Source organism: Petromyzon marinus, unplaced genomic scaffold (assembly GCF_048934315.1).
Source record: "Petromyzon marinus isolate PM22_M1 ecotype Great Lakes invasive population unplaced genomic scaffold, UKy_Petmar_22M1.pri1.0 PM_G_Scaffold_7, whole genome shotgun sequence".
Taxonomy (NCBI): domain Eukaryota; kingdom Metazoa; phylum Chordata; class Hyperoartia; order Petromyzontiformes; family Petromyzontidae; genus Petromyzon; species Petromyzon marinus.
Window position 1 is genome coordinate 2418812 of NW_027423024.1, and position 18991 is coordinate 2437802.

The window sequence follows — 18991 nt, forward strand, 5'->3', positions numbered from 1 at the left end:
ATTAACGTAGCGTTAGCCCGGCCAACAAAAGACACAGATCCCCCCCGTGGTAATCTTTAACAGACTGTTGGGGCAAGTGCCCGTTAGCGAGCACCTCGGAAGCAGAATGTTTATTTACACTGGAGAAATCCGATGAGCTATGAAGCTCTTTTTCACAGATGTCCAGTAGGCGCACGGGGTGAGAACGTTAAAACAACACAAAGTAGAACACGTGATGGTAGTGCAAAGTACAACAATGGTCAATAAATCGCCCACACACACGCAACTAAACCATCCCCGTCCTACCAGGCAAAGCCCACTGAACTGCTATTCACTTATTTTACTGACGCAATTTGGCCTATGAGGGTCGACTGACTGAGATGACTGGCCAATGCACCGCCATTGCCCCCCACTACACACACACACAGTGTGTACACACTGTGTGTGTGTGTACACACACAGTGTGTACACACACACACAGTATACAGAACAATGTCCACGTTGTTGTTGCTGAGTTCACGCACCCAAGGAAGGGGGCAATGGAAAATGATGCTAAATCAACTTAAACTCCATCCCCGCTCTGTGACGTCACCACTCAACATGACCTCATCGGCAAGAAGTGCCAGCGGGAGGTGTATCTCGCTAGTGACGTCATGTCACCAAGGTATTCACGCTCCCCCAACCCCGTCAACAGCGCTCTTGCGCGTGATGTCACTTCCGCTTGGGTCACTGCCGATATCAATCCAGTGGCAATCCTTATTTGGGCAAAGCTACGCCCAGTGACTGCGGTTCATAAACATAATGTATTCGTTGTAGCCGTCGAGTTCAGCAGCCACGCCCCATCCCTCGACATATGGCCAGTTAACATTAACATAATTTATTCAGTTACAGAGCCGCTCTTTACGGGAGGGGCGTGTCTCTTACCCCGGAAGTGACGTTTGTTACCTGCTTACACGCGTGACGTCACGAGGTAACAGGAGGCTGCCGATCCACGCTTGCACTGAAATCCGAGGTGAGAAATTCTCATGGTGGTGGTTGTTGTTGTTTACCAAGGTAGAGCCTCTCTCTCTCGTAGGGATGTCAGTTGAGTAGCAGCGAGCATGGGAATCGATGTCCAGGTTGGAACTTTACAACGCGGGGCCTAGCCACGCGGGGCCTTGCCTCCTGCCCTCGCCTGATTGCATTCAATTTTCGATTTAAAGCTTTCGTGACTGCAATGATTCATCTTCTTTGGTTCTTTCGGTAAAGTCACGTAGAATGATAATAAAATAATAAATTGATAAAATAAAATAACACAATAATATTCTCACGACGTTTCGGCCACAACACAAGCGGCCTTCATCAGGTGAAGGGGGCGAGACTGTCTGGTAGGACAGCGCTGGAGTGAAAGAGCCACGAAAGAGCCACGTTCAGATACGGCCTTTAAGCCTGGTGCTGAAATTTGAGGCTTAAAGGCCGTATCTGAACGTGGCTCTTTCACTCCAGCGCTGTCCTACCAGACAGTCTCGCCCCCTTCACCTGATGAAGACCGCTTGTGTTGTGGCCGAAACGTCGTGAGAATATTGTGTTATTTTATTTTATCAATTTATTATTTTATTATCATTCTACGTGACTTTACCGAAAGAACCAAAGAAGATGATTGCATTCACTTTCATTATCTCGCTTAAGTTTAATTTGTCTTCACCCGGCTCGCCACTTTGTAACTTTGTTTTATTGTAAATATTCACGCAGTTTTTATTTTCGTTCTTTTGTTACCAGGCCAAGCCCGCTTGAGCTGCTATACCGCTCTTGTTATCAGAAGCGACCTGCCCACAACAACACAAGGTGAGGCTTTGTCAACGTGTGTGAATGTTTTGACTTACAACTTTGGTGACTGCAGGCATTAATATTCTTGGTTCTTTCGGTAAAGTCACGTAGATAGAAAATAAAATAATAAAAATAAATGAAAAATAAAAATTTTAAAATAAAGCAAAAAAACCCACGACGTTTCGATCGCAACACAAGTGGTCTTTATCTTATTAAATTTAATCTGTTATTTTTATTTTCTATCTACGTGACTTTACTGAAAGAACCAACAATACGTGCGTCAATGTATCTATCGGTCAAAGACGCTAAGCGCGTGCCGCTGTTGACTCTGAATGTGTGGAGGGGAACACCTTCACCACGGGGAGAGAGAGACAGAGACACGGATAGCCTCGGCTATGTTGATTGATCCTCGATTCATTACTTGGTGGAGTGAGGAAGAATTAATGCTGAGCAGATGAAGGTAGCCAGGCATGGTTCTGGTCACACCGCCACCTGTTTACTCATGGCAGTGTGTGACAGTGTCAAGTTTGTGTTTGCAGTAAAGTCTATTAACTATTGCACACGGAGGTTATATCAAAACAATAATTTATTTTTGTTTTCCTCTGGGACTCTTTATAAGAATGGAAACAGGAGGTGAACACAGCACACACATGCAGCTGAAGTCGGAACTGTTCATCCCAGCATTCAAGGACATCTGAGCCTGGATTCACACCTCTAACTTGCGATTGAACATTCATTTCTGCATTTCTGCATAACACAAATAGTATTGTTTTCAACACCCTTTGCTATGTCAGCTGAATTTAGCTCTCATAAATATTCATTTTGTAGTCAGACAGCCGAAATTGTGTGCTCGGAGTTTTGAGTTAACATTCATCTTGGAAGATATGAATGCTTCCAGGCATATTTATGACATTTGCCCTTTCATTGTGTGCCATAACAGCCCGTGGAGAGAAACCCTTCAGGTGCACTCTGTGCGAGAAGGCATTTGCACGTTCATCAAATCTGATGAATTTGAGAAAATTTTTCACTACATCATGAATATATTAATAAGTATAGACGTGTAAGTCACGTGTGCATTCCTCTGTGCCTGACGTGTAGATGGTGTGGATATGGCTCCCTATTGCTCAACCACGTTATGTATGCTGATGATTTGGTAATAGCTGCTCAGTCAGAGGAGGAGTTGGAGACGCTGCTGCTGGGACTGGAGCGTGCCACTAAGAGGTGGGGCCTTACCATCAGCCCCACCAAAACTAAGCACCTGCCTGGGTATTTTGTACCATCGGACACTATCACCCCCACAACTCCCAATCGGTGATGGGGCAGTTGTGGAGAGAGTGGAGAGTTTCCCATACCTGGGCAGTGTGCTTATGACTGGCTCCAGTTTAACAGCAGAGGTCTCACTCCGAATCAGTCGCGCGGCAATATCTTTTCATCGGTTGCGTAACACTGTGTGGAAGCTACCTGGTCTGTCGCTCCGCACTAAGCTTCAGGTCTTCTCGGCCACGGTCATTCCCTCCCTTCTCTACGCTTGCGAAACGTGGACCCCCCTAATGGAACACCTTCGCCGGTTAGAAACATTTAGGCTGGCCTGCCTGCGATCCATCCTGGGTTTAACCAGACTGGATTGTGTGAGGAGCTCACAAATCCTTGAAAGATCTGGGCAAGGTCCCATCGGTGAGCTCCTCCGGCGGGCAAGGCTGCGATGGCTGGGTCATGTAGCCCGCATGCCCAGCCACTGCATGCCGAAACAGCTTCTGTTCGGCCGGATTGAGGGGGCTAAGCGGGCGCGGCACGGGCTAGAGAAGAGATGGAGTGATGTGGTACAGGAGGACGTGGAGCTGAGTGGACTTGCCGATGACCGGTACCAGCGGTGTCAAGATCGGCCTCTGTGGAGGAGGCTCGTGAAGGACGCTACTGGGCAGTTGGAGGCAGTCGCCCTCCAACAACAACGGAGGGCGGAGGAGCGACGCTCACAACAACGAGCGGAGCGCCGGGTGGCTAAAGCACAGCGGGTTGACACAGTAGGGGGCACAGGTGGTGCATCAGCCAGTCATCTCAGTCAGTCGACCCGTGGCACCTGGGTCTGCCCCGTGACCTCTTGCCAGCGGGCGTTCGACACTTCACGTGGCCTCAGGGTGCACATAGCCTGGCACAAGCGTCGTGGTGACGTCACCGCCACTTAGTGGCGAATGGCGGTTGTTGTTGTTGTGTGTGTCTGTGTGCGTGTCTCTGTGTGCGTGTCTCTGTGTGTGTGTCTCTGTTGCCTGTGTGCGTGTCTCTGTGTGTGTCTTTGTTGCCTGTGTGTGTGTCTCTGTGCGCGTGTCTCTGTGTGTGTCTCTGTGTGTGTTTCTGTGTGTGTGTTTCTGTGTGCGTGTCTCTGTGTGTGTGTTTCTGCGCGCCTGATGTCTGCGTGTGTGTCTCTGTGTGTGTCTCTGTGTATGTGTCTCTGTGTGCGTGTCTCTGTGTGTGTGTCTCTGTGTGTGTGTCTCTGTGTGTGTGTCTCTGTGTGTGTGTCTCTGTGTGCGCGCCTCTGTGCGAGTGTCTCTGTGTGCGTGTTTTTGCGCGCCTGATGTATGCTTGTGTGCAGTCTCGGCCCGAGTCATGATTCCCATCGGAGCCCTGACCTCCTCCTTCTCATTGGAGGGTCACCAGGACCTCAAGATCCTTCAGCCCTGGTGGGACGTGTTGTGCGACATGCTCTCCGTGCCCATGTTCATGATCGGCATCTTTGCCGTGATGCTGCAGGTGCGTCGTTCCAACAACGCTCCAGAGAGCCCCCCCACGCACATTCATCAATGTCGCCGCCTTGCTCATGGATATTGTATAACATCGCGCCACGGTGGCCGGGAGATATTGACGACCTCGCCTGGTATGTAGGAGGTCACAGGTTCCATCCCCGACCCCTGCTGCATATTCGGACTCTGCGTATGTCTCATCAGCACGGTGGCCGCGAGATGTTTACTACCTCGGCTGGCACGCAGGAGGTCGTGGGTTCCAACTCTGCGTGCGAGCTAACTCAAAGAGAGCGAATCTTGGGTCGATATGGGTTGCCCCCCCCCCCCGTACACACCGGAAATCGCGCAAAGTGAACCACCTGCGTGGAGCGGCGTCCTCCAGGAGACCACACGGCGTCACGTGACCATGACGACCGCTCGTCATGGTCACGCGGTACCCACTTCCCCCGCCTCTGCCCAGAACATGAACGAGCGCATCCTGTGTGTGCCGGTGCCGAGCGGCTTCGACGTGGATCTGAAGGAGTGGAACGAGACCGTGCTGAGGGACCTCGTGGCCAACCCCAGGGCCCACAGGGTGAGTGAGGGTCCCCCTCGGGCCGGCTCGGCACCACCGTGCAGGGGGGGAACCGCTGGTTGCCAGCGGAAAGGCCGGCTGCGCCACCGACAGTTGCCCGAGGAATAGTGTCATGTATAGTGTAGTGTATAGTGTAATGTATAGTTCATAATAAAGGTTTTTGGGTTAGATCGCGTTTATTTATAAATGTGTCGTAACCCTCCACCACCCGACACGGCCAATCAGCAAAAAAAAAGTGTCACGTTGACAAAAGACAAATAATTCACTACTTTAGCCCACCGGTGTGTTGAAGAGTGAATCCACATTTACAGTTTGAGTACTGTGACGTTTCGCTGGTAGAGCTAATATTTACTTTTGGAACTTTGCTATTCTCAATTATTTTAGCAACCTCATGTCTAGTTATCTCTGCCTCATTATGTGGAAGGAGTCTAACTGCTGATTCTTACTCAGCAATTATCTCATCCACTGGAATTGTGCGTGGGGTAACGGCAAAAGCCTTAAGAGAGCTGCGTGTAAATAAGGATATCCAAATCCTAGCAGCTGATAAAGGCCGCACTACTGTAGTGATGTCACGAGCCGATTATGATAATAAAATTAGAAATTTACTAGAGGAAAGTACTTACATTAAAATTAAACGAGATCCAACTAATACTTTAGAACGTAAGACCACTGCAATAATTGCAAATTCATTAATCCCTAAAAATGAGCAATACCTAATTAAGCCAAGGGCCTCAAAACCACCTAGACTCTATGGGCTACCAAAGATTCATAAAATCGGCATCCCATTACGACCCATAGTCAGTACAATTGGCTCTGCCACATATCAATTAGCAAAATATATAACCAAACAAATACAGCCCTACATCGGTAAGACATCTTCATTCATAAAAAATTCAGAACATCTTGTGAATGTGATTAAAGATATTAAACTTACTCCTGATGATATTCTGGTAAGTTTTGATGTGATTTCTCTATTCACTAAGGTTCCAGTGGACGAATCGCTTAAATTACTTGATACACTAGTAAAGAAAACCGGTTTACCAAAAGATATTCCGAAACTTGCTGGCCATTGTTTAAATAACACTTACTTCTTATGGAGAGGGGATTTCTTTAAACAAAAAGAAGGAGCAGCAATGGGTTCTCCTTTATCCCCTGCTATAGCAAATTTGTACATGGAAAACTTTGAAATAAGAGCACTTGCCTCGAGCACATTAAAACCATCCTTTTGGTTTAGATATGTGGATGACACTTTGGTTGTCTGGCCACATGGTAAAGATACACTTAATGATTTTCTAAATCATCTCAATGCACAAAACCCGGCCATCCAGTTCACCATGGAAATGGAGGTGAATAACACACTCCCATTCCTAGATATTTTGCTTGGACATGGCCTAAACGGTAAAATAACACACAGCGTTTACAGAAAGCAAACGCACACTGATGCCTATCTGAATGCAGAATCACATCATCATCCAGCTCAGAAATCCTCTCTTATCAAGACGCTCATACATCGGGCTAAAACAGTGTCAGATGGTGAGAGTCTAGTGAGAGAGATTAAACACGTTAAAGACGCACTACGACAGAATGGCTACAATAATGCTCAAATTAACAGAGCATTGAATGCCAAATCACGATCGCAAAGCAATACTGCTGAAAGCGACCAGATTGTTAAAACAATAAAAATTCCATATATCTCAGGAGTAACTGACAAATTAGCCCGTGTTTTGCAAAAGCAAAACATTACAGTAAGATTTGGCACAGTACACAATATTCAAAAACTAGTATCTTGCACTAAAGACGCATTACCTAAACTATCAACAGAAGGTGTATATCGGATTAATTGTTCATGTGGCAGCTGCTACATTGGGCAGACGGGACGTAACATCAGCGTAAGACTAAAAGAACATCAGAGAAATATTAAATTATCTCAAACACAACTGTCGGCAGTGGCAGAACATGCTTGTCAACAAGGACACTCAATTGATTTTGACAATGTTGCAGTGGTGTGTAAAACTAATTATTACTGGCAAAGACTAATTAGAGAATCCATTGAAATTGAGAGGAACAAGAATAACTTTAATCGCTCTGACAGCTACCGGCTTAGTGCGGCCTGGAAGCGTATTATTAAATAATACACATTACATTTTGATTTAAAGAATTACTAATCTACAAACTCATTACTAATCATAACCAATGACTGATTACTAATCGATTATATAATTACAATACCCCCCCCCTCCGCCTCTAATCACTGCACCTGATATGAGTTAAGTAATGACGTCATCCTGCTGCTCTATATAAAACCGGGAGCAAGCGAGGGCTTTACCATTCTGGCGAATTGCCCGATGATGCTGGATGTATTTACCAGCGAAACGTCGTACTCAATCTGTAAATGTGGATTCACTCTTCAACACACCGGTGGGCTAAAGTAGTGAATTATTTGTCTTTTGTCAACGTGACACTTTTTTTTGCTGATTGGCCGTGTCGGGTGGTGGAGGGTTACGACACATTAAAATAAACGCGATCTAACCCAAAAACCTTTATTAAGAATAATATTGGTCGCGAAAGCCTACGTGTTAAACTGTAATGTATAGTGTCTATAGTAGTGTAGTGTATAGTGTAATGTATAGTGCAGTGTATATTGTAATGTACATTATAGTGTAATGTATAGTGTAGTGTAATGTATAACGTGTGGTGTAATGTATAGTGTAGTGTAATGTATAGTGTAATGTATAGTGTAGTGTATAGTGTAGTGTAATGTATAGTGTAATGTATAGTGTAGTGAATACTATAATGTGGTGTGTAGTGTATAGTGTAATGTATAGTGTAGTGTAATATATAGTGTAGTGTATAGTGTAATGTATAGTGTAGTGTATAGTATAACGTGTGGTGTGTAGTGTATAGTGTATAGTGTAATGTATAGTGTAGTGTATAGTAGTGTAGTGTATAGTGTAATTTATAGTGTAGTGTATATTGTAATGTACGTGATAGTGTAATGTATAGTGTAATATATAGTGTAGTGTATAGTGTAGTGTATAGTGTAATATCCTAGTACAGCACACCAGTGTGTTGGAGAGCAAAGCCACAACATTGACGATCTTGAGTACGGTGACATTTTGCCTGTAATTACAACCGGCATCATCAGGCGAAAGCCAGATTTGAGCCAGCTCTGTCACCCTGCAAGGGAGGGGCATGCGATATCACCGCCACGCCAGTTCACTTTGCCCTTCTGCGTGCGTTCCCACACTCGCCCAGACTGGCTTCGACCAGTACCAGTACCGGTTGATCAACCAGTTCTGCTACGACAACGCGGTGCTGTGGATCAGCAAGTACTTCCCGCACCTCGTGGTGCTGCACACGCTCGTCCTGACGGCCACCAGAAACTTCTGGTTCAGGTTCCCGGAGACGAGCTCCAAGATTGAGCACTTTGTGTCCGTGCTGGGCAAGTGCATGGATTCGCAGTGGACCACGCACGCCGTCCACGAGGCCGCGCTTGATGGGGTGGCAACAACGGCGGCGGCGTTGCGGCCGTCGCTGCCCGCCACGGCGGGGAGCTGCAGGTCAGAAGGGGGCTGACGGAGAGACGGCCCACGGCTCCTTCCTGGTTATTATTATCCCCTCTCTTGCCTTTGTCATTCCTTCCCCCCTTAAGTAAAAAAAACCTAAAAAGTTCCCCTTTCTCCCTGCAGGGGGACCCCGCGTGGGTTTGGGGCAGCGAGCCCGTTCACACATATCTCTATCCCCCTGCTTTTCATAACCGGTTTGGCTTACGGTTGGCGGTGTGCGTGTGTGTGTACGTGTGTGTGACGTGTGTGTGGGGAGCGGTAGTATAGCGGTTAGCGCGCTGCTGTGGTATGAACCTGGCGACCCGGGTTCAATTCCCGCTCACGGCTAACACCAGTGACGATTATCTGAACCGGTCCTGGGCCTCCCCTAGGTCGACTCAGCCTCAAATGAGTACCTGGTGTGGTGAATAAAAACATTGCCACTGCGGAGACAAAGGCGGTCGGGCGTCGTGCTGGCTGCCCACCCCCTCGTATACCGTTCCAGCCTTCATAGGTGCTCGCTAACAGCACTTGCCCCTACAGTCTGTTAAGGCTATACGGGGGATCTTTGTTTTGTTTTTGTGGGGAGCGGTAGTGAAGCGGTTAGCGACCTGCGCTATGAACCCGGCGACCCAGGTTCGATTCCCGCTCACGGCCAAGACCAGCGACGATTATCTGAACCAGTTCTGGGCCTCCCCTAGGTCGACTCGGTCTCAAATGAGTACCTGGTAAACATCGCCACTGGGGAGACAAAGGCGACCAGGCGTGGTGCTGGCCACCCACCCCCTCTTGTACAATTCCAGCCTTCATAAGTGCTCGCTAACAGCACTTGCCCCTACAGTCTGTTAAGGCTATACAGGGGATCTTTGTGTGCGTGTGTATGTGCGTAATGATGTGGGTGTCTGTGAGTCTGTATGGGTCTTTGTGGGTCTCTACGGGTCTCTGTGAGTCTCGATGGGTCTCTGCGGGTATCTGTGAGTCTCTATGGGTCTCTGTGGGTCTCTATGGGTCTCTGTGGGTCTCTGTGGGTCTCTGTGAGTCTCTATGGGTCTCTGAGTCTCTAAGGATCTCTGTGAGTCTCCATGGGTCTCTGTGAGTCTCTATGGGTCTCATTGAGTCTCTATGGGTCGCTGAGTCTCTATGGGTCTCTGTGGGTCTCTGCGGGTCTCTGTGAGTCTCTATGGGTCTCTGAGTCTCTAAGGGTCTCTGTGAGTCTCTATGGGTCTCTGTGCTTCTCTGCGTCATGACGCGTTGCCCGATGTCCACGCAATCCCACGTACGCAGCGACCCGAGATCCGGCGAAATCCCCATGGAGAAGCTGCCTCCTGAGTCTCCGCCGGGACCGCCCCGGCCCTCCGTCCAGTTTGTCGACCCCGGCGAGCCCGCACCACCCGACCGGTCCCCCCCGGGGCAGAGCGAGGACCGGCGGACGCCATCGGATGATCGCATCCTGGACAAGAAGGAGGGCGAGCAGGCTAAGGCTCTCTTCGAGAAGGTGAAGAAACTCCGCGCTCACACGGAGGCGGGCGGCGGGCTCCACAGGATATACGTGTTGCAGACGGCGGCCCGCTTGCTGCAGGCGCTGGTGGTGCTCGCGTACACCGGCTACGCCTGCCCCAATATGCGCTACCACATCCACTGCGTGGAAGGCGAGTACATCACGGGCTACGGGAACTTCTACTGCGTCCACGGGCTGTGGCGCATCTTCCGCATGATGTGGATGGCCTACGCGACCACGATGTGCGTTTACGCGCTCACCTGTGCCTACGTCGTCTACTGGGTGGTGACCTGCAGGTGAGAGGGGGGGGGGGGGCGGCGGTGCTGCCGCAGAGCGGTTGTGTGGCACCGGATCGCCGTCCGGCAGCCTTCTGGCTTTGGCCTACGGGCTTTTCGGCGATCGTGGAGACGCGGTTAGCGCGGACGGCGACACTGCTACGAAGATCTAAACGTAACGTTTTACTAGTGGCTTCGTGGAAGATCTTCCGCGTCGGGACGAGGGTCGACGGGCGCTGAGTTCTCTGTGCTGGGGGGTGGGGGGGGGGCGCTGACACTGCAGGCTCAAGGAGTACAGCTTCGCGGAGACGCGCCAGGAGACGGGGGTGGACGACATTCCGGACGTACGCAACGACTTCGCCTTCCTCCTGCACCTAGTGGACAAGTACGACCCCTGCTACGCATCCAAGTTCTCCGTCTTCCTGTCCGAGGTGAGGAGAAGCCGCTCGCAGAGCACGCTGTGCGCTTCACGCACGCCGTACACTGGACGGAGCCGACCGAGCTGATCGGAGATGCGGGGTTAGGACAACAAACTGTGGGTCTCTGTGTGGTGAGCGTGGTGCTGGCCACCCACCCCCTCGTGTGCCGTTCTGGCCCGGCCTGCATCGGTGCTCGCTAACAGCACTTGCCCCAACAGTCCATCGAGGCTATACGGGGGGATGTTGAGTCTTTGGGTCTCTGAGTCTATGGGCCGTGTTAGTCTATGTGTAATGACAGGGTGTCACCTGTCGGCCTGGAGGGGTAATCGCAGTTATGGGCAAGTTTTGTAATGACTAATTATAAGGGGGGGGGGGGGGTGCGTATCGGTGGTAAAGGTCAAAGGCTGAGTCAGACCGCAAGCTCCGGGAACCTGCTTGAAGATTCTGGAAGGGGGCGTGGCCGGAGGCGGGGCTTGGCCGCACCGGGGTGTACATGAGGGGGTCCTGAGTCCTGGCTGCGTCGCCGCTCGCCGTTATCTCTTTTTGCCGTCCTGCCACGTCGTCGATCTTCTGCAGGGCTCTCATCGTCGCCGTCGCTGCGCTAAGTCAAGTAACTGTGTAGTTGGACGCCGACGATGGGGTTGTGTAGCTACGTAGAGACGTTTACATATACATATCGTCCAGTGTGAGAATAAATAAGAAGGCCTCTACGCGATGTGTCTCGGAAGTTGCTCACTACATATGTATAACATGGGGCGGTACGGCTCATTGGGCCCTCACTGCTGAAACAAATAAAATCCATCCACGCTTGGCTGCTGGTGCTGTTGCTGCTGCTGCTGCAGGTGAGCGAAAATAAGCTGAGGCAGGTCAACGTGGATCAAGTGTGGACCCTGTCGCATCTGACGGGGCTGCTGGAGATCAACGCGCAGGGCGAGAGCGAGCTACGCCTCTGTAAGCTGGCAGCGGTGCCAGTGGACACATACCGCCTCACTCAGATACAGGTGCCCGTGGACACACCCATGCACCCACCCACCCACCCACCTGCTCACTCACCCACCAATTCACTCACCCAGACACCCACTTACCCACCAACTCGCCCACACACCCACCCAACCACTCTCGCACACAACCACCCACTTGCTCACTCACCCACTCGCTTGCCAACACACCCACCCACGCACAACAACAACAACCGCCATTCGCCACTAAGTGGCGGTGACGTCACCACGACGCTTGTGCCAGGCTATGTGCACCGTGAGGCCACGTGAAGTGTCGAACGCCCGCTGGCAGGAGGTCACTGGGCAGACCCAGGTGCCACGGGTCGACTGACTGAGATGACTGGCTGATGCACCACCTGTGCCCCCTACTGTGCCAACCTGCTGTGCTTTAGCCACCCGGCGCTCCGCTCGTTGTTCTGAGCGTCGCTCCTCCGCCCTCCGTTGTTGTTGGAGGGCGACTGCCTCCAACTGCCCAGTAGCATCCTTCACGAGCCTCCTCCACAGAGGCCGATCTTGACACCGCTGGTACCAGTCATCGGCAAGTCCACTCAGCTCCACGTCCTCCTGTACCACATCGCTCCATCTCTTCTCTAGCCCGTGCCGCGCCCGCTTAGCCCCCTCAATCCGGCCAAACAAAAGCTGTTTCGGCATGCGGTGGCTGGGCATGCGGGCTACATGACCCAGCCATCGCAGCCTTGCCTGCCGGAGGAGCTCACCGATGGGACCCTGCCCAGATCTTTCAAGGATTTGTGAGCTCCTCACACAATCCAGTCTGGTTAAACCCAGGATGGATCGTAGGCAGGCCAGCCTAAATGTTTCTAACCGGCGAAGATGTTCCATTAGGGGGGTCCACGTTTCGCAAGCGTAGAGAAGGGAGGGAATGACCGTGGCCGAGAAGACCTGAAGCTTAGTGCGGAGCGACAGACCAGGTAGCTTCCACACAGCGTTACGCAACCGATGAAAAGATATTGCCGCTCGACTGATTCGGAGTGAGACCTCTGCTGTTAAACTGGAGCCAGTCATAAGCACACTGCCCAGGTATGGGAAACTCTCCACTCTCTCCACAACTGCCCCATCACCGATTGGGAGTTGTGGGGGTGGAGTGTCCGATGGTACAAAATACCCAGGCAGGTGCTTAGTTTTGGTGGGGCTGATGGTAAGGCCCCACCTCTTAGTGGCACGCTCCAGTCTCAGCAGCAGCGTCTCCAACTCCTCCTCTGACTGAGCAGCTATTACCAAATCATCAGCATACATAACGTGGTTGAGCAATAGGGAGCCATCCCTTGACCGCACCCGGGCATCGATTAGCCTCCCATTATATCTGTACCATATAGAGATTCCCCCGGTACAGCTATTGAAGGCTTCACGAACTACGTGGTCAAAATAGATGTTAAATAATGTGGGAGCCAGAGGACATCCCTGTCGCACCCCAAGGTGTACAGGGAATGGCTCTGACTCCCGGCCACGTAGTTTTACCCGAGCCCGCTCACCATCATGAAGGTCCTTAATGATCGTGAGCAGAGGGTCAGGTACTCCAAAAGCACGAAGAACGACCCAGAGCCCAGGCCTACTGATGGTATCATAGGCCTTGACCAGGTCAATAAAGCAGAGATGTAGGTCTTGTTGGAATTCCCTACACCTCTGCTGTAGCAGACGGACAGAAAATATTGCATCTGTGCAGGACCGCCCTTTCCTGAAACCGCATTGGGGCTCCACAAGCCTCTCCTCAGCGTGCCTGGCAAGGCGATGCTGAATAATCCTTGCCAGGACCTTTCCCGGCACACTGAGGAGTGAGATGCCCCTGTAGTTGTTACAGTCCGTGCGGTCCCCCTTATTAAAAAGGGGGACCACCAGGGCATCCTTCCAATCCTGCGGAACCCGTCCAGTGGTCCAGACTGTTGTTATGATGTCATATAGGGCAGTCTGTGCACAAACGCCACCCTCCCTCAGCATTTCGCTTGGGAGATCATCTCTGCCCGCTGCCTTTCCTGGTCTCAGACTCCGGATCGCCTTCAATACTTCCTCAGCAGATGGCACCTCAGCCAGCCACTCACAGGGGGTGACTTCTTCCAATATTTGAGGCACCGCAGCCTCAGCAGGGTCATCCTCACTTTGTGCCACGATGTTTTCCTGGCTGAGGGATTTTCCCTCCCCCAGGACCTCACAGAAATGCTCAGCAAATCTGCGAACCTGTTCCTGGGGGTCGGAGATTGGATCACCGTTTTTTCCCCTAATGATGGTAATAGGTGTGGCGCTGCAGGTTACTTTTTTGATGGAGTTAAATAGAGATTTGTGATCACGGGCCACTGAGGCAGACTCCATCTCCTCAGCAACCCGCGACCACCACCCATCCTTGCAGCGCCTCACGGCTCTCCGAACCTCCGAGCGAAGGCTGCGGTAAGCCTCCTCATTCTCTGACGTGGGATTCTGTAGCCGATGACAGTGGGCCTGTCGCTTTTTCTCAACCATCCTGAACACCTCCTCTGTCAGCCAGGGTCTCTGGGGAGGTCTGGACCGCGTACCCAAAGCAGCCATTGCAGCTGCATGAGTCACAGTCCTAAACCTCGCCCATTTACCCTCGACATCAGGAGGAGTCGGGGACGATGCCAATCCCAGCCGCAAGCGATGATGAAATTCTTGCTTGCAACTTTCATCAGATAACTGAGACCAGGCCACTTTATGTTGGAATGGGGTCCTGGGTGTACACCCACCACCGGAGTGGAAGAATGGCAGGCGCATCTTACAGATGACTAGTCGATGGTCAGAGGGCAGATCAGCTCCACGGTAGGTCCTGGTGTCAAGGACATGGGCTCGCATTCGCTGGTCCGTCACTATGTAGTCCAGCAGATGTTCTTGCTTGGACCCGGCATACATCCATGATGTTGTGTGGATGCGCCGATGCCGGAACAGCGTGTTGGTAATTACAAGCCCATGGGCTGCACAAAAATCTAGCAGCCTCCTACCGTTGTTATTGAGCTGATCTGGCCCATGCCCTCCAATCACTCCAGACCAGGTGCCAGTATCATGACCAACTCGGGCATTGAAGTCACCCAACATGATGACTCTATCTCGAGGGGCCACTTTAGCCAGCACCTGTGACAGGAGGTCATAGAAGGCATCTGACTCATCGGCTTTGCCTGCATCCCTCCACGGATGTTCATCTTCGGTGGGGGCATAAGTAACCACGAACACCATTCCTCGCCTCCGGTTGATGGGAAGGCGAGCCCAAAGTAGCCTGGGGCTTACAGCTTCCCACACCTCACCGCCACGCTCCCACGCCCCCTTCATTCTTTTGTTCAAAAGAAGACCCACACCCTGTTGTTTGGCAGTCTGCTGCCCCGAGTAGAGGACTGTCCACCCCTCATGGTGGCAGGAGCCAGAGCCGGTCCACCGGACCTCCTGAATGCCGCATAGATCCAGGCGGTACCGGTCCAGCTCCCGACAGAGGAGTGGCAGCCTCTCCTCTGCAGTGAGCGTTCGAACATTCCACGTGGCCACCCGTAGTGGCTTTTCGTTGTTTCTGGAGTAGCCCCGAGGGTAGGTATTTAATCTCCTGGCTCCGCCAATTGGGGTTTGGCCAGGAGACGTCATAGACGCCTGGCCCCCCGGGGCCTCCGGCACAAGCTTATTAGTTACATATTTCAGTTTAATTCGTGGTTTCGTGGTAATTAATTGAAGGTGGAGGGGTTACCAGCCCCTCGCACCCGTCCAGAGCCCCTGTTTAGCCCCTGTGGTGGACACATATGCCATGAGGGGAGGAGCCAATCAAAATTGGATCTCCCCCCACAGCACTGTCCATGACAGAGTTGCCCGTCCGGCACCGCGAGGAGGTAGGGGGTTGTTTTGCCGGACCACACACCCACCCACACACCCACTCACTCACTCACCAACCCACTCACCCACACACCCACTCACTCACCCATACACCCACCAACTCACACACCCACTGACCCACCAACTCACCCACACACCCATCCAACCACTCGCGCACACACCCACCCACTTGCTCACTCACCCACTCACTCGCCAATACACCCACCCACGCACACACCCACCCACACACCCACTCACTCACTAACCCACTCACCCACACACCCATCCACTCACCCATACACCCACCAACTCACACACCCACTCACCCACCAACTCACTCACCCACACATCCACTCGTCTACCAACTCACCCACTCGCCCAACCAACTCACCCACATACCCACTGACCCACACACCCACTCACCCACTCACCCACCAACTCACTCACCCTCATACCCAATCCCCCACCGAAGGTGCTGACGCTGGACTCGATGCACGGGGTGACGCTGGGGGCGGCGGTGGTGCAGTTGGTGAACCTGCACCAACTCCGGCTGCTGAACTGCACCGTGAGCGTCGACAATCGCGCACTCGCCTTCCTCAGTGAGGAGCTGCACCAGTTGGAGGTGCGTGGGTGGGTGGATGGGCGGGCGGGCGCGAGGGTGGGTCGGTCGGAGCGGTCCATTCGGCTCCACTGACCCGGCCGTGACATCACCAAAAAGTCACCTCCCCCACCAAATGTATTTAAGTCGCAGTGTCGGGGACCGATATTCACCGTTGCCGTTCGCGGCGTCCGCCCCCCCCCCCCGCGCCCTCTTGCAGGTGAAGTTTGCGGTCAAGGCGGAGGTCCCGGGCTGGCTGCGTGAAATGCGCCACCTGGAGGAGCTGTTCCTGGAGGGGCCCCTGACGCCCCCGCGCTCCTTAAGCCGCTGGGCGGCCTCAGGCGCCTGCGGGGCCTGCGCCTGATGACAAGCGTCGCCCGCCTCCCGCCCGGCCTGGCCGCCGTCGCTGGCGGCGGCCTGCGCGCGTTCGCCCTCGACAACGGCGGCGTGCGCCTCGAGTCGCCGGCGCCCCTGAGCAAGCTGCGCGGCTTGGAGACGCTGCGGCTGACACGCTGCGGCCTGGAGCCCGCCGAGCTTCCGCGGCCCCTGCTGGCGCTGGGACGCTTGAGCGACCTCGACCTGTCCCGCAACGGCCTCCGCTCGCTGGGCGACGGCGATGACGCGTCGCTGCCGGCGGCCGCCTGGGAGCGCCTCGCCGTCCTGCGCCTTTCGGACAACGCCCTCGTGAGCATCCCACGGTTCGCGGCGGGGGCGGGGTCGCCGGCCCTGCGCTCGCTCTTCCTCGACGGGAATCTCATCGAGGGCGAGCTGCCCGCGGGGCTGCTCCGCCTGCACGGCCTGCGCGTCCTCGACCTGAGCCGCAACGCCATCGCTGCCCTGCCGCCCGACATGTGGCTGCTGACTCAGCTGAGCACCCTCCTTCTGTCGGGCAACGCCCTGCGGCGTCTGCCCGATGAGTTGTTCCGGTGCGAGGGATTGCGGACGCTGGCGCTCGCCAACAACGAGCTGTGCGAACTCAGCGGCCTGGTGGGGAGGCTGAGGAGGCTGCGCAGGTTGGAGCTGGTGGGGAACCGGCTGACGGAGCTGCCGGCCGAGCTGGGGGAGTGCGCGGAGCTGAGGCGCAGGGGGCTGGTGGTGGAGGAAGAGCTCTTCGAGTCGCTGCCCGCGCGGGTGAAGGAGGCGATGCGGGGCGAGCCCAGCAGAACGACGCAGAGCCCCTCTGGAAGCCGGGAGAGAAACGCAAGAAACTGGGAGGGAACCCCAAGACACTGAGATGCTTTTACCAGTAATTACAACCACGACCTCCTGTATATTAGGTAAGGTAGTTAACGTCTCAATTACCAAGGCGTAGACACCAATGAAGGTCCAGACGACCACCGGACTGAGTTTGGGCCGAGTGGGTCGCACACGTCCAGTGAGTCTAGGGCGGGCCTAATAATACACGGTCTTGTGTCTGTGTTTTATTGATCGAACAGTTGGTTCATGTAGCCGCAAACTACAGTTATGCGCATTGAATAATCCGTGGCTGAAAGTCACGTGAAGTAGCTTGTCTGATAATTTGTATAATCTCCCCCTGTTATATCTCCCCCTATTCTACAGTGAGAGTGAGTGGAGTTTGTATGATTAGGGGTTGACAGGTCTGGGTGTAGGCACTGAATAGGGATTGGCAGGTCTGGGTGTAGGCACTGATAAGGGGTTGACAGGTCTGGGTTTAGGCATTGATTAGAGATTGACAGATCTGGGTGTAGGCATTGATTAGAGATTGACGGACTGGGTGTAGGCATTGATTATAGATTGACAGGTCTGGGTGTAGGCACTGATAAGGGGTTGACAGGTCTGGGTGTAGGCATTGATTAGAGATTGACAGGTCTGGGTGTAGGCATTGATTAGAGATTGACAGGTCTGGGTGTAGGCATTGATTAGAGATTGACAGGTCTGGGTGTAGGCACTGATAAGGGGTTGACAGGTCTGGGTGTAGCCATTGATTAGAGATTGACCGGTCTGGGTGTAGGCATTGATAGGGGGTTGACAGGTCTGAGTGTAGTCACTGATAAGGGGTTGACAAAACCTGTATTAGGGGAAGCCACCGTTGACCAATTTGGACCCCCCGTTTTTTGTTTTTCTCCGTTGGCTCCAAGCGCTTGATCATAGCCCCCAGCTTTTAAGGGCGGTCTGTGAATCGCTTCTTCTCGCCGCTTCCGCCGGGATGCTCGTGAGCGTGAATGCAAACATTAAAACGTTTCCCCGTCTTGACCGGGCTGTCTTTGGTTGCTACGTCCTGTTGATTTCGTTGCCTTGGGTGTTCTGATTGTCCCTGCGAGGCCATGCCGCCAGGACCCTCCTTGAAGAGACGCGCGGCCAAAGGAGATGCTGATACACATGGACCCAGAGCTGGAAACCCAGCATCTCGATGTCTCCGTCTTAACCATTGCGAATCCCCAGAGAGACACAGCCATTATTAATCCACTGAGAAAGAGAGAGCTATTATGAATCCCCTGAGAGAGAGAGAGAACCATTATGAATCCTCTGTGTGTCAGTGTGTGTCAGTTTGTGTGTGTGATTTAATCCCATCTGTAAAGGATGTGATTCCTGACATGCAATACCCTGTTGTCTAGAAACGGAGTCATGGTTGTGGCAGCAGTTACATTGGGGAAACGAAATGACATGTCTCGGACCGTGTTCGTGAACACAAGGCAGATCTGAAACACGGTAGGACCAATACCTCTGCCATTGCCGATCATTGTTTTAACGCTGTGGGCTCACGAAATTGATTTTTCCAAGACGGAGTTA

At 52.7% G+C, this 18991-nt stretch overlaps 1 protein-coding gene across 1 annotated transcript; it reads left to right on the forward strand.

Moving 5' to 3' along the window:
- Positions 1-4376: 4376 nt before the first annotated feature.
- On the forward strand, positions 4377-18454 carry LOC142920164 (volume-regulated anion channel subunit LRRC8E-like). The gene is made up of 9 exons (XM_076062633.1): positions 4377-4530; positions 4981-5094; positions 8350-8654; positions 9924-10433; positions 10696-10843; positions 11674-11832; positions 16115-16264; positions 16461-16571; positions 16604-18454. The coding sequence occupies exons 1-9, from the start codon at positions 4387-4389 to the stop codon at positions 17471-17473; spliced, it is 2511 nt and encodes an 836-aa protein (XP_075918748.1). The 5' UTR covers positions 4377-4386; the 3' UTR covers positions 17474-18454.
- Positions 18455-18991: the final 537 nt, after the last annotated feature.

What these genes read in the sequence shown, in the direction of transcription:
- LOC142920164 (XM_076062633.1), top strand. Translation starts at nt 4,387, where the DNA reads ATGATTCCCATCGGAGCCCTGACCTCCTCCTTCTCATTGGAGGGTCAC. An exon ending in CCAACCCCAGGGCCCACAGG is followed by an intron (nt 5,095 to 8,349) that starts GTGAGTGAGGGT and finishes ACACTCGCCCAG; the next exon opens with ACTGGCTTCGACCAGTACCA. An exon ending in CGCGCTCCTTAAGCCGCTGG is followed by an intron (nt 16,572 to 16,603) that starts GCGGCCTCAGGC and finishes GGCCTGCGCCTG; the next exon opens with ATGACAAGCGTCGCCCGCCT.